This window comes from Strongylocentrotus purpuratus, unplaced genomic scaffold, assembly GCF_000002235.5.
Source record: "Strongylocentrotus purpuratus isolate Spur 01 unplaced genomic scaffold, Spur_5.0 spur5_scaffold_12, whole genome shotgun sequence".
Taxonomy (NCBI): domain Eukaryota; kingdom Metazoa; phylum Echinodermata; class Echinoidea; order Camarodonta; family Strongylocentrotidae; genus Strongylocentrotus; species Strongylocentrotus purpuratus.
Genome location: NW_022145597.1, coordinates 26,485,218 through 26,499,104, shown reverse-complemented (window position 1 = coordinate 26,499,104; position 13,887 = coordinate 26,485,218). Strand labels below are relative to the sequence as shown.

Genomic DNA, 13,887 nt, shown 5'->3' with positions numbered 1-13,887 from the left:
CGTTCAATATGAAATCAGATCACCGTATACAATACATGATTACGATGTATTTATAGACATTCAGAAAAGGCAATCTAGATTCCGCATCGGTCTATTAAACTGTATCTAGACTACACTGTTTCTGTACTGGATTTGTTATCACTAGAACACGTATACATGGTTGTAACTAATAACTGTTTCTCTTCATGTGAATCGTTGACGCCAAGTGAAAATAGATATTTGCGCTGATATACGTACACGAATTACGCTTGTTGATGTTTAGCTAATTATTTCTCATTAGGCCACTGAACACGGAGGTATTGTCGCGTCGGATATTAACGTCGCTTTTCTTTTGCAGGGCCATGCTTCGATTCTCTCAATATGCTTAATTTTAATTGCAAACTGGTTTGGACCGGTCGCAAACATCACCGCTGATGGCTTTAAGTGTATCATTTAGAGATCGAGCGGTGTGTCATATTTTGAAGTGGGTCATATCATAAGCAGGGATGTTCTCTGTGCATGCAGTGAGACTGGAAAACACTCTTCCTCGTGCAATCAGTAAACTACATACCCCCCTTTGAATATTGATGTCTCAGATCCACGGATTCCCCCGCCCCTATACTGCATTGTTATCATCTTCAACATACAGCCCGATTCAAGTTCTACACGTGGATAAAAATCCAAAAGATGATTTACAAGAAGAATTCCATCATCACAAACCGAAGCGAGGATCCGTCGTCTGGTCTTCATGACAACCGTCAATGGTAAAGCCGAACCAATGACGTAGCAGTCTGATATAGCGTAGATTTTTACTTTTATATATAACTTTGCATGACTTCATTATTTGCTAAAAAATGATCAGATAATAATTATTAGGCCTAAAGTTGACGGCTTTCGATTTCAACCAAAGGTAGTAATCACAGTGTTGTTCAACTGCGTCTTTTTGGTCGACGAAAATATCAACGACATCAGAAACGATAACGAAGTTGACGCCGATAATGACGGAAATGATGACATCGGTGACGACAGCTATGACGAACATAACGTGCGTGAATGCCATGGTAACTGTTATCGCTCCCGAAGACTGCGATTTCCTTACCACCGCCGCCTTGGTGTTCGTCATCGTAGACATCGTCCTCATCATCTGGGGTCTCTTCACCAACATCGTCCTCCTCGTTATCATCTTTACGAACGGTCGACAGATGAGGACCGTACCCAACATCTTCATCGCTAACATGGCATGTCTTGGTGTTCTTTTCCTCCTCATCGTCAGCGGGGGTAACGTAGTTATCATCGGCCAAGTCGCCTTCCAAGTAGAGATAATCAGAAGTGACTCAGCCGCGAAGGCAATATTCTTTGTCCAAATTGTAAGTATCCTTTACAAAGTATAACATCATAAAGCACTTATGTCCGTTCTTGTTTATCATATACAATCATGACATGGGTGTAAGATCTAGGAGGGGCTGCCCCCCCCCCCCCGAGTTTTAATATCACCAATATTCCGGCAGCCGTCTCACCCCATAGGAAGTTGTCCAAGGACTATTGGTAAAGAGAAGCGTTTAAAGGGAGCCATTTTATCATGGATAATTATTGTCCTAGAGAGTAGTTGTCCTACATTGGTAGTTGTCCTATGTACAGGAGGGGTGGTCATAGAACTGGGGTTTCACTTATTGTCCTGATGATAGTCTAGGGAGAAGTCACCCGTACCTGCATGGACTTAGAGTATGGTCCTAACCATGGGGGCACTTGCATTATAGGCCTAGGGTCATCGGTCTTACTCCGTGGGGTGAAGTATGAATCAACAAGAAAGGAAAGTGTTGAAGGGGTCCCATTGATCCTTCCCCATCTCTCCTTACCTCTCTCTCTTCCCTCGTTCACGGCAGCACGAGCCGCCCCTTCCCCATTTGCCCCATGCCCTGCCTCTGCATGGAGGTAAATAAGCGTAATTATGATTTTTGTTTCCCCCCTCCCTCTCAGTTCGTGTCTGTAGCTTCTTTCGCCATCCTGGTACTACTCGGATTTGATAGATACCTCGCAATAGTTCATCCACTCCGATCAAGGTCCCATCGAACGAAGAAACGGGCAATTATTCTCAACTGGCTGGTTTGGTTAAGTAAGTCCCGCCGAGGAGAAGATATTTTTCATCTCTTCGCTTATAATTCTTCTTTTTCATGAGCCTATGAGCTTATTACAAACTACCATTTTACTGAAAATTAATGTTGTGTTTCCCGAAGTTGGATCGTATGGAAAACTCAACGTAGAGCTGAGCTTCCAGAGGTGTCGTAGTCTAGCGGACATTGTCACCGGACTGTGGATCACATGGTCCGCGGTTCGAGTCCCACTGCGGCACTAATGTCATTCGGCAAGGCATTGATCTACATTTGCCACTCTCCACCCAGGTTTTAAACGGTTACTCGGTAGAATGCAAACGATAATGTGGATGAATAGGCAGGTGTGCGCTTGAAAAATAGTGCCTTGCCGGAAACATACCCATGCAGAGATCGGAGCGTGGGCATTAGCTAACGCCCGAGGTAATACTAATTGCAATGTAATGCACTTAGAAACATAGTAGGCGCTATACGAATGTGACTATCATCATTAACACTTCCATTAGGCAAAGCGCGATGAATTTAATTAACTAGAAAACTTCCCCTTGACTGTCCCATTAGTAGGAGATATTATTTCGTCATCCACGAGAAAAATAGATGAAAGAACGATCAATTTCGCCTATTTGTTTGAATAAGCAATGAGGAGCAAACTACTATTGCAAACAAAATCCTCGGTGTACAAACAAGCGAAGTGGCTGATCTAGATAATCAGATGACATGCTTCATAAAATGCTGATTCAAACGAAAAGAAGCAACTATCTAAAATAATCGAGCCCCATATTCCTTTATATGCGACGTTTCTTCATACGAATTTCGTTAAATATACCTTCTAGTCTGAACGGACTATTGATCTCTTGCTCATAAAGCTCTATTAAAATTCAATCAATTGTGTTAGGCGTGCTTCCCCTGCTATGAAAATGAATGTCTACTTAGGCAATATTCATCATGAATATTTAATTACTGATGCAAACCTTTAGCTTCTGTAAAGTGTGCCATTCACCAAAGCATGTTTTGCTCTTAAAGTAAGGGGGCTCTATATCGCTAAACTGTAAAGCCTTAAATATAAAATTTTACTTAAACAAAAAAAATATTGCAGTTTAATTATAATCTCAGTTAACATAAAATAACTTGTTGAGCAGGCCCGCACGGGAACCCTAGTCGGACTTTGGTTCCGTGCCCTATATTTTGTTTTATCCCTTATTTTTTTCATAATAAATATAGAATGCCAGGTAATGTTTTTTAAGGTTAAATTTACGGATTCTAGCTGTGCACAAATGATATTTTCAGGTAATCGGTACACTCTTCTTCTTCTTTTTTATGATCTCAAGTTGCAGGCCTGTGCATGCTCCCCGTATTTATCGGTGGTGGGGATCAGCATCTGTTCGAAAGTTACCGGGTTCCAGCTCAAAGAAGCGCCATGATCATCTTCTTCACAATCACATATATAATTCCTGTAATCGCTCTCCTGTTGATGTACAGCGCCATCTTAAAGGTGATTTTGTTTAACCCCACAACCAAGCAATTACATGGGGAGGAACAGGAGCGGAGATGGAAGCAGCGAATTACGGTCTTCCGATCGATATTCAGAGTGACCTTTACATTCATATTGAATTATGGGTATTTCTTTGCGATTTTTATCTGGATAGCGGTTGGCGGGCACACGCAAGTGAGCGCGCGTGTGGGCTATGTCTTGTTTTATTCTTCACTATTAATTGTTTATCTAAACACGTGTATAAATCCTGTGATTTATGCACTAAACCAGCAGGCTTTCAGACCGTTTGTCTACAAGCTTCTCTGCCCAAAGAGTTTCCATCTGCGGAAACCGAAGAAGGACGCCCTCCACACGACCGCACAAAACCCAGATGATGTGCCAACGGCGTCGCCGAAGACCTCCCGTACACTGCAAAACACACAAGGAGATATTATTCAATCTAACAATGGCAGTGGATCTACCGAAGCGAACAAAAATGAAGATATTATGGTGGACAAAGGCTCACATCATGGATATTTGAATGAAGGGTATCATGGCAACGACTCCAACAAGAATTCGGAGAATGGTTCAACGTTTGAGGATGCAACTCGATCTTCGTCTGCACAACATGAACATGCCGTCGAAATCCAGTTAGAAGAAATTGAACCGAACGTATAGAACTATGGACAAATTTGTATATTTATGTAGGTAGTTAATTGAATCATTGACGAAAATTGGTATTTCGAACATTTTTTGATCATCATGAAACTAGCCTATACCCTTGCTGAATACTTATAATTGGTTCTAAGACACTTACCCCCTGGGCAACCACCCCTAGGATAACCACTCCTAGGATAAACACCCTCTTGGACAACCACCCCCTAGGACAACCACCCTCCAGGACAACTACCCACCCCCCCCCCCCCCGACAACTACCACCTGGGACAACTACCCCCAGATTACTACTCCCAGACATCTACCCCCTACGACAAACATCCTCTACGACAACTACCCCCGGACAACTATCCTAGGGGTAGTTGTCTGGGGGTAGTTGTCCGAGGGTAGTTGTCCTAGGGGTAGTTATCTGGGGATAGTTGTCCTAGGGGGTAGTTGTCTTGGGGTATTTGTCCTAGAGGGTGGTTGCCCTAGGGGTAGTTGTCCTAGAGGTTGGTCATCTGGGGTGGATGTCCAGGTTTAGGTGTCCGGATAGGATTATAATAACATAACTTCAGTGCTAATTTACTTTCGATTTTCTTTGCATCCGTTCAATTCATTTTCAGTTCATTTCCTTTTTCATACGCATAATTGTTAAATGGCAGCATGGTCTACAACTTCGTCAGTAAAAAACAGAAAGCAATAAACCAATCCCTAGACTAGCCAAGAATGGCTTTTTCAAGAAATACATTGAGCTTTCGACATAATTTCCATTATACCATCATGAACATCATCTGATCATTTAGATATGAAATTTCTGTTTTTGAAAGTCAATATGTAAGGCTATCGCAATTTATTTACAAATCCAGTCTTATAATAATAATAGTCTTATAGTTAGGTCATATAATTATGCTGAGTGGAGATCTGTAGAAAACCACCTGGAACTGTCCGTAAATAAAAGTAACATCATTGCGAAGATTGTATTTCCTTTTATTCACACAAGTAAACCAGCCAAGACATGATTCTTTTAAAACTTTGGACAGCATTTAGGGTAATGCATGGCATCAATGCTAAACCTCTTGTAAAAATACCAAGGAATAAGATAAGGGGTGGATGCCATGCGCATTTGTTTTACTGAAAGTGTCATTTTGGGCTCAAAATTTAAAAGATTTAAAACAATCACGATTTCTAAGTTTTTGACCAATATTATTTGATAAAAACCTTTCAATTGATATAATTTTCATTATGAGTTTGAAATTATTTGGCTTGAGATTCTTTATTCATTTGTAGGGGGTCCATGCACGAACAGAGAATTTGTTTTCAATTTCAAAAAGTTATACAGTCATGTAATAAATACAACGGGAGAATCTCACGGAGGCGGAATATTTCAGTGTCAAAAGAAGGGCATTCCCATACCTCCGATGGTTTTCAATTATACTTTGTCGCATATAGTAAATATCAGAGAGCGAGAATAAAACATATTCAGTGATGATGCATTATGGATCGATAATTATGTGGTGTTTGGTAAATCTAGAGCAGGGTTTGGTTGAAAGAAAGTGGAGAGAATATTCTGTCAGGCTATTTTCGACAAATCTTTGTCCCAAATTGTACTTTGGACTGTAGTGTAATACTGGTGTTAGGGTATTGAGTGTTCTATTGTATAAACACTATACCACCTCCGGTGCTCTTCCGATGGAAGCTATGTGTCCCTGGCAAATGTTTTTTTTTTTTAGTAGTAGTAGTAGTAGCAGTCGCTCTATGCAGAGCGAATTTATTTGATTTTCCACACATTATAAACAATGACAATATAATGACAATAATTTACATAATGATATAACAGAAAACTGGCATATAAATATAATTGAAATTGTTTTTTTTTGTAGTCTTGTAATGCGAAATTATTTAATTACAGGAAATTAAAAACGAACCTACTTGGAAGCAAGGCTTGTTAGGTGTAGGTAATTCGTAAGAGTTACACAATAATGTCACTTTGTCCTCAAATTTCTAAAGCTATATGACAGATTCATTTCCATTATCGAATTGAAGTACTAAGGGCGTTTTTAAAGGCATCGTTTAACAATGTTAAATCTAAAATGCACGACCCTACGAAAAAATGCGCTTCAAAATAATCAAGTAGTACCTCAAAAAAGTAAAAATCTTTGAGTGACCGGTTTTACCATACTCGTTTTCCCCAATAGACTGTAGTGTTATGAAAACCGTTAGGAAAACGCAAAATTTGGTTTCGATTTCCAATCATAAATATCTTGATAATCAGCCAGGCGATCGGCTTGTAAAAGTCACAAGGTTCCTGACTGACCTAAAGGTTTATATATAATTATCATTGCAGCATGAGCTAAAGAATCTTAGTCAAAGTTACCGGATCCCTTTAATACATAACTTCCACACCCACGACCCCGACCAGTCTAGAATGAAATATGAATTTGTTTAGTGGTTCGGGGCTGGGCTCTCTCATCAGCTCATCATCATCGACATATAAAATCGAAAACACAAAATGTTCATATCTAAAAGGTTGCCAGGGAGGTTTTTACGAAATATCAAAGCACTTTACTACACGACAGCCTATAAAATTAAGCGTCCCTCCTGTCGTTATTATTCAAACACAACACGATTCAGGGCAATATTTAGTTGTTATGTAACATTCACACAACCCGACCCTCCCGCCCGCCCCTGGGCTATTTCATGTTTATAGAGTTGATTTGTTATGGTTATTGTCTCAGAAAAGAACTCTCTCATTGGTTCGAAGTCTGGGCCAATCACTTCGGCTCCTGGTATCTCTGAGCCCTGTTTCATAAACATTCTTATCAATAACAAATTCTAAATTTCCATGACAAATATGCTCTCAGCCAATCAAATGCCACTATTTCAGTAGCTTATAACAGTAATTGTAACTTGTTAATGATAACAAGTATTATGAAACAGGGCCGTGTTCGGTATGAAAGGTTAATTTGTGCCATTCTCTTTATAAATCAAGTTTTCTTGAATCGTACCGATGGACAAAAATAAATACACTGACCGCAATTATCTTCTGTAGTAGTATTTGCAGAGGGGTGTGGACAGTGTGATAAGAAATGTGAGATATTCTAACGATAGGTATCTATTTTGGGTTTGTATCAGACTAAAAATATCTATAATTGGTTTGATAAGAGGAGAAAATAAACTAATCTATGGATAGTGCACAGCTTACTATTTAGAGAACTGTACAAATAAACATGATTTGTATCCAGTGATTTATTTGACTCATGTTGTTTTTAAAATCCAATCTCTCTCTCTGACCCTATTTCCGTTACCCTTTCTTTCTTTCTTTATTCCTCTCTCCTCTATCCCTATCCCCCTCTCTCACTCTCTCTCTCTCCCTCTTTCTCTTTCTCTCTTCTCCTTCAATTCTTTCTCTCTCTTACACACATTGCCAACATTCGACTACGTAAGTAACTGGAAACATGAAAATATTTCACGTGCCATGTTTTGAGAAGAAATAAAAGGTGATTGACTATTTCCATATTATTCTTGCCTTTGTTTACATTAATTCTGCGTAATAATATATTTGCAGGCTATCTCTCCCAATATTGGACATGTCGTAAATGAAGTTGTATTTTTTAGTATCTATTCCGTAAACGATGAGTTATTATTCACAAACAATACCCGTGGCAGCGATTCACAGAATGTGGGAGTTATGACGTCATATACAGCAAGATATATGTTTTATTTGTCGTTCGGATTATTATAATTTTCCGAGGAGTCCATTAATCTGACACATTTTTTTTTTATCTTTCCTGGATTTAACTGCTTAAATTTGTTTCTCTTTCAAAAAACATTTTTAAAAAACACTTCCTTTACGAAAGATGCGACGAAAAAAGCGTTGATTGAATGAATTAATAAATAATTCGTCCCTATTTTCACGAAGTGACGGTAGTGAATGAAAATCGCACACAATTTGCGTGCCGATTTTCCTCACTACCGTCACTTCGTGAAAATTCATTTATTCATTTATTCACTCGTGGATTGATTGATTATTTGATTGGTTGGTTGGTTGATTGATTCATTCATTCGCGTATGTATTGCTTGGTTGGTTGGTTGCAAGATTGATTGATTGATTTTGTTGGTGTTTTGTTTGTTTGTATGCTCGCTGTCAAGAAAAGACAGATTGCATATTGCCTGAATTGTGTCTTTTGTATATTCTTTTTTTATCATTCCCTTTTCCATCTTTAAACTGGGAAAATCCAAGTTAACCAACATCCGATGAGATTTTCAGAAATAATAATAATAATAGCTCACATTTATAATGCGCCTAATACTACGTTTCTAGGCGCGGAACATATTATTACCCCGGTCATCGGATTCAGGCTTACCCGCACACAAGGTGTGCACATTCTCCACTCCCTGGGGAGCATTCCAGCCAGTCGCCATTTTACAAGCGCCACTTGCTAATCAAACCACATTAGCTTTCGCATCCTACCGGGTACCCATTTTAACACCTGGGTGGAGAGTGGCAAATGTAGATCAATGTCTTGCCAAAGGACATTAGTGCCGCGGCGGGACTTGAACCGCGGACCTTGTGATCCACAGTCCGGTGACATATCCACTCGACCACGACACCTCTACAGAAAGCGCTATAGTGGTCTGTGGCATCTGTTTGTTTTGTCACACCTCCACCATGTCCAGTTGCGGAAGTCAGTGACCGTCCTTTATTATCAATTATTAAACTGCTTTTTATGTTTAAAGGTAATACAAAGTTTTGGTAATATTTCAACAGGATTGAATTATGACGATATAAGTTTGCATTACCACTGTGAAACCTAGTGTTAGAATAAGCAACTTCGAAAAAATTGGGCTCGAAAACTCTAAGGATTTCGAGAAATTAAAATTCAAATAGCGCCTACGGCTATACAATGGTAGCTGCGACCATGAAAATCTCGGAATATGTAGTTCTGATATGATATAATTTCCAAATGAGAAAAGAAAATCAGTCGATTTTAGTTAAGAAACATTAGTGTTTTGAAGCTAAAGTAATATCAATCTTGAGAGGGAGCTACAACTTAAAGAGTTTATTATTCACAATTTCATCACTTTAGACTCGATTTCAACGGCGACAAAGATCATTGAATATTGTAGGATCGTATATGCTTCCAATATGTTCATTTGAACCAATTGCATGACCCCATACCAAAACTTTGTATTACCTTTAACATGTGTTTCCAAAATCACAAATCTGAGAATTCTCTGACAATCAGAGAAATTTATTTGGGGGTGCCGTGAAATAAACCGCAAGGAAAGATAAATCAAACAAAAACAGGTCATCTGATATCGCCTGCATCTTTTTTATAAAACAAAAAGGTGCGATGATTCGGCATATTTTGGGGGTCTAAATTTGAAGCCTTAGTACAAAGGGGGACGATGCCCCATTTTCCTGTTGTATTCCATGTGTACTTAAGATACATGCTAGAGAGTCCCCATCCTTATTTTATCACCTGAGAATAAAGAAATATACCGTAAGAACTTCAATAATGCAAATAAAAAGTAGATCAAACTGAAGCCTGTTTAATTTCATCTATTTTGACATAACTATAACCGCTGTGACATCTATCTGTCGTATTATAAAGATAGCGTTACTATGCACATCTACCCAGTGGTTATTTTTATCCACAAAATTGAAGTTAATCCGGACGGTATTTGCGATCGGGTGATTATCCATGTAGCCGCAGATAAGCAAGCAACCCAAAATAAGCAAGCAACCCCAAAATAAGTTTACCCAAAGGACTGGTCTCTATAAATACACCCGTTGTAGATGCTTCTTCTTCCAATCATCTCAAAACTTTAGCGGCTATCGTTTCTCCCTTGTAAAGGAGGTAGAGCCAGTATAGTTGTATCTCTGATATTACATCTCCAGCTTTCCCACTTTAGGAAGTTCCAAACTAATAGACTTTGTGGTTTTCTATAGAAAATTACATCAATTTTTTTCATATACTTATTCTTCAGACCTGGTCGGAATTAGATTCGGTCAGTTGTATGGGTTCTTGTATCCGTCAGTTGGCACTTTACTAGTTGGTAGGCTTTCCAAAATATATGATTCTTTATGTTAAACCTTTGGCCAATTTCCGATGCTTTAGTTGTCACTGGTGACAGAAAAGAATCTAAAGAATCTACATCGAAATCATCTTTATTCTGAGACTGACACAAATCACCAGATCATTCAATTTAAGTAGTTTCTGAAAAGTGGAAAGACAAAAAGACAAACAGTAAACTATAATTATAAGTGAGCGCATCTGTTGCTAGAGCCGGTGAAAGAACATCATCGAATTTCATCTTCCTCATCGTTCATGATGAAGAATTTTGGTATCGGTGCAGGGGTACTGGTAGCGGTGTTTGTAGGGTACCTCCTTCACACCCCTATACCAACTGATCTAGCCTCTCCCTGGTGTTTTAGACTCCTTGTCGCTGGACTCAAAACTGGAGATATCGTGGTGAGTCTTCTCTTTTGCTCTTCAAGTTTTGTCACTTATTCTTTAAAATGTGCTGTTTGTACTATTATTTGTTTTTCTCTATATTTGTTTATACATGTACCATGGTTATTCTAATCAGTTATCTCTTTTCTATCATCTTTAATCTCGCAATCTGATCCATTTTTTCCATTTCATTTAATTTCATTTATTGACCATTACAAAATATATATATACACAAACATCAATACAATAATCCGGTAATTTCAAAAGTGGGGGATGCTTGAAAACCGTCAATATCGATATCCTAAATGAAAAATAATGGTAGCTTTTTTTCAACGACCCTTAATCAAACTTGGAAATCAGGATTCTAAATGGTACATCTTGAAGGCCTTTTTGAACTCCATCTTTAATCAAATGTCAATATTGCATACTTCATTTTACTGGTAAGTAAAAAAAATAAAATAAAAAAAAACTGTTTTTGAACTGTTGCTTATTTATTGATGTTCTTGCCCTTTATTCCAGACTGCGTTGACTCTCTATCTCAAGCCATCTGATCCTCAACTTCATGTTCGTGCTCTACGTACCATGATAGAGATAGGGCTCCCTGAACCCGATGAGCAGGTCCTAGGTTCGAACCTCACCGCAAGGTACGCCCATTTTGACGGCATCCGTGTTCTCATCTACGAGCCCGTTCACCGCCCAAACGCACTTATCCCTGCCTTGGTTTACTTCCACGGAGGCGGCTACGCACTAGGCAGCACCAGTAAGTTGATTTTAAGAGATGAACAATTCTGTTTTACACTCCTTGCTTTCGCAAAGACGTAGATATAAGAAGTGTCATGAACGAAGCTCCGTGAGGCACCTGGGTAGGTGTCCCCTAATCGAATCGCACGAAAATGGGGGAAGAGAAAGAGAGACAGCTAGACACAGAGAGAAATAAAAAGACAGACATACAGAACGTAGATTCTTTCTTATTCGTCTTCCCTCTCTTTCTTTTCAACTTTCAAATTTCTCGAAATTCATAATTTACCACTTTAATTGTGTTTTATTTCTTGTTCTCTACAGAGCTTCATGGTGCGCTGACTAAACATTTAGCTGAAAGCCTGAACATGGTACTCGTATCAGTTGAGTAAGTATAGACTTGTAATTGTTCGTAGTAATCCTCCCCCCCCCCCCCTCTCTCTCTCTCTCTATCTCTCTCTCTCTCTCTCTTTTCTCTCTCTCTCTCTCTCTCTCTCTCTCCCTCTCTCATTATAAGCCTATATTTATTTTCTCTTGATATTTGGTCTACTGTAACCGATGTTTTGTCAAATTGAGGAAGGTATAAACAAATATATACGTATGCCAACAGAGAGTGTTGCTAAATATACTGGACAGCGTACAATTCCGCGGTCAAATCTAAATATTCATTTTTTCGGAGAGGAAGCCGACCCACCCCCATCTATTTGGTCACGTCATCATTCTTCAAACATTTTTCTTCTATGCAGGTATCGGCTTGCTCCCGAGCATCCTCTCCCAGCTGGTCCCGATGATGGCGTCATAGCAACCAAATATCTCTTGCAGCACGCCTGTGAGTTCGGCATCGACCCCCATCGCATTACCGTAGCTGGTGACAGCGCCGGTGGTCATCTCGCAGCCGTCGTCACCCAGCAAATCCACGACGACCCCAGCGTACCCGACCTCAAGCTCCAAGTCCTTTTCTACCCCTGGCTCCAAGCGATGGACTTCTACACCCCTTCCTACCAGCTCTACGACCACACCTATGGGAACATTGGTCTATCACGAAGCAAGGTGGTGGGCTTTGTGGCCTACAACCTCTTCCAAAGACTCGATGCTGAGTTCGAGATAAAGGTGATGAGGAACATGCACATGAGCGCCGACTTCAAAAGATCACATCGCTTTCTAAGGGCATTCGATCACGACATCATCCACGAAAAACTTGCGAATGCATCTTTTACTCAGCAATTTACCGACCCTGAGTCATCGTATCTGTTCAATTCTCTCTCCGAGTCGATCCCGAAACCGACACTCGTTTCCTCGTCGTCATCCTCGCCATTCTCGCCATCGTCGTTGTTATCATCATTGTTACCAGTTCCGGCTCCATACCAGACTCCAGACTTCACCTACGAGCCCCAAGAAGCATTCGAACCCGGTAACGAGACATACTGGTCCGAGATCCAGGACTTCTTCCTCGACTCCGGGATGTCTCCTCTATTCCGGGAGGACACGAGTGGTCTTCCAAAGGCCTTCATCGCAACTGCAGACCAAGATATACTCCGAGATGATGGCATCTTCTACACCCATGCTCTGGAGCAAGGCGGTGTGGAGGTGCATTGGAAGAACTACCAAGGGGCGTGGCATGGGATAGCTGGTATGGGTGTCCTTCAAAATATACCGATCGGTATCGAGATGATAGAAGACGCTATCACATTCATCCAAGACAATATATGATTTTTTTTTAGTTCTTGGGGTTTTTATACCCATGCATTGGAGCTAGAAAGTGTGGCAGCAGGCCCCTTCAATCCCCCAGGTGGAAGTGAGGTGGAGGAATTACCAAGGGGCGTGGCATGGGGTAGTAGGCATGGGTGTCCTTAAAGATAACTATTCCCATTGGTATCGACATGAAAGAAGATGCTATCTCATGCATCCAAGACAAGCTATGACGTTTGCTTGGTCCCTTATCTATGTATTTGTTTTACGCCCACGCTCTGGAACTAGGGGTGTGGAAGTGAGGTGGAGGAACTACCAACGGGCGTGGCGTGGGCTAGCTGGTATTGTGGTATTCTCTAAGATATTCCCATTGTTGTAGAAATGATAGATCCAAAACAGCTCATCAAAAACCACATGTTTGTTTTTGTTCGCTTGCTTGTTTAATGTTTCCTTTATTACTCATAATATGCTCTGGAGCTAGGGATGTGGGGATGGGGTGAAGGGAATGAGGTGATTAAAGGTGCTATTTCATTCTTTCAAAATGATCGGTTTTTGTGAAGATGATACCATATGGAAGGTCAATTCTCAGCTCCCCTTGACCTCTTCTTTTACGGAATTATCAAAAACGTAAATGTAGCCAGCTTGACGAATGGATAGGCCTATCCCAGACAATGATACCAAATATTTACGTAATGTAATGATGTTTATATTTCTCGGTACATATGTAAAATATTGTGTAAAGTATTTGTGTAAAGTACGGTGTATGATATGTACAAATAATGTTCAA

At 40.0% G+C, this 13,887-nt stretch overlaps 1 protein-coding gene across 1 annotated transcript; it reads left to right on the top strand.

The window, feature by feature from the left end:
• Positions 1-10,550: 10,550 nt before the first annotated feature.
• LOC575711 (neutral cholesterol ester hydrolase 1) lies at positions 10,551-13,887 on the top strand. The gene is made up of 4 exons (XM_776096.5): positions 10,551-10,691; positions 11,193-11,433; positions 11,736-11,799; positions 12,158-13,887. The coding sequence occupies exons 1-4, from the start codon at positions 10,551-10,553 to the stop codon at positions 13,119-13,121; spliced, it is 1,410 nt and encodes a 469-aa protein (XP_781189.4). The 3' UTR covers positions 13,122-13,887.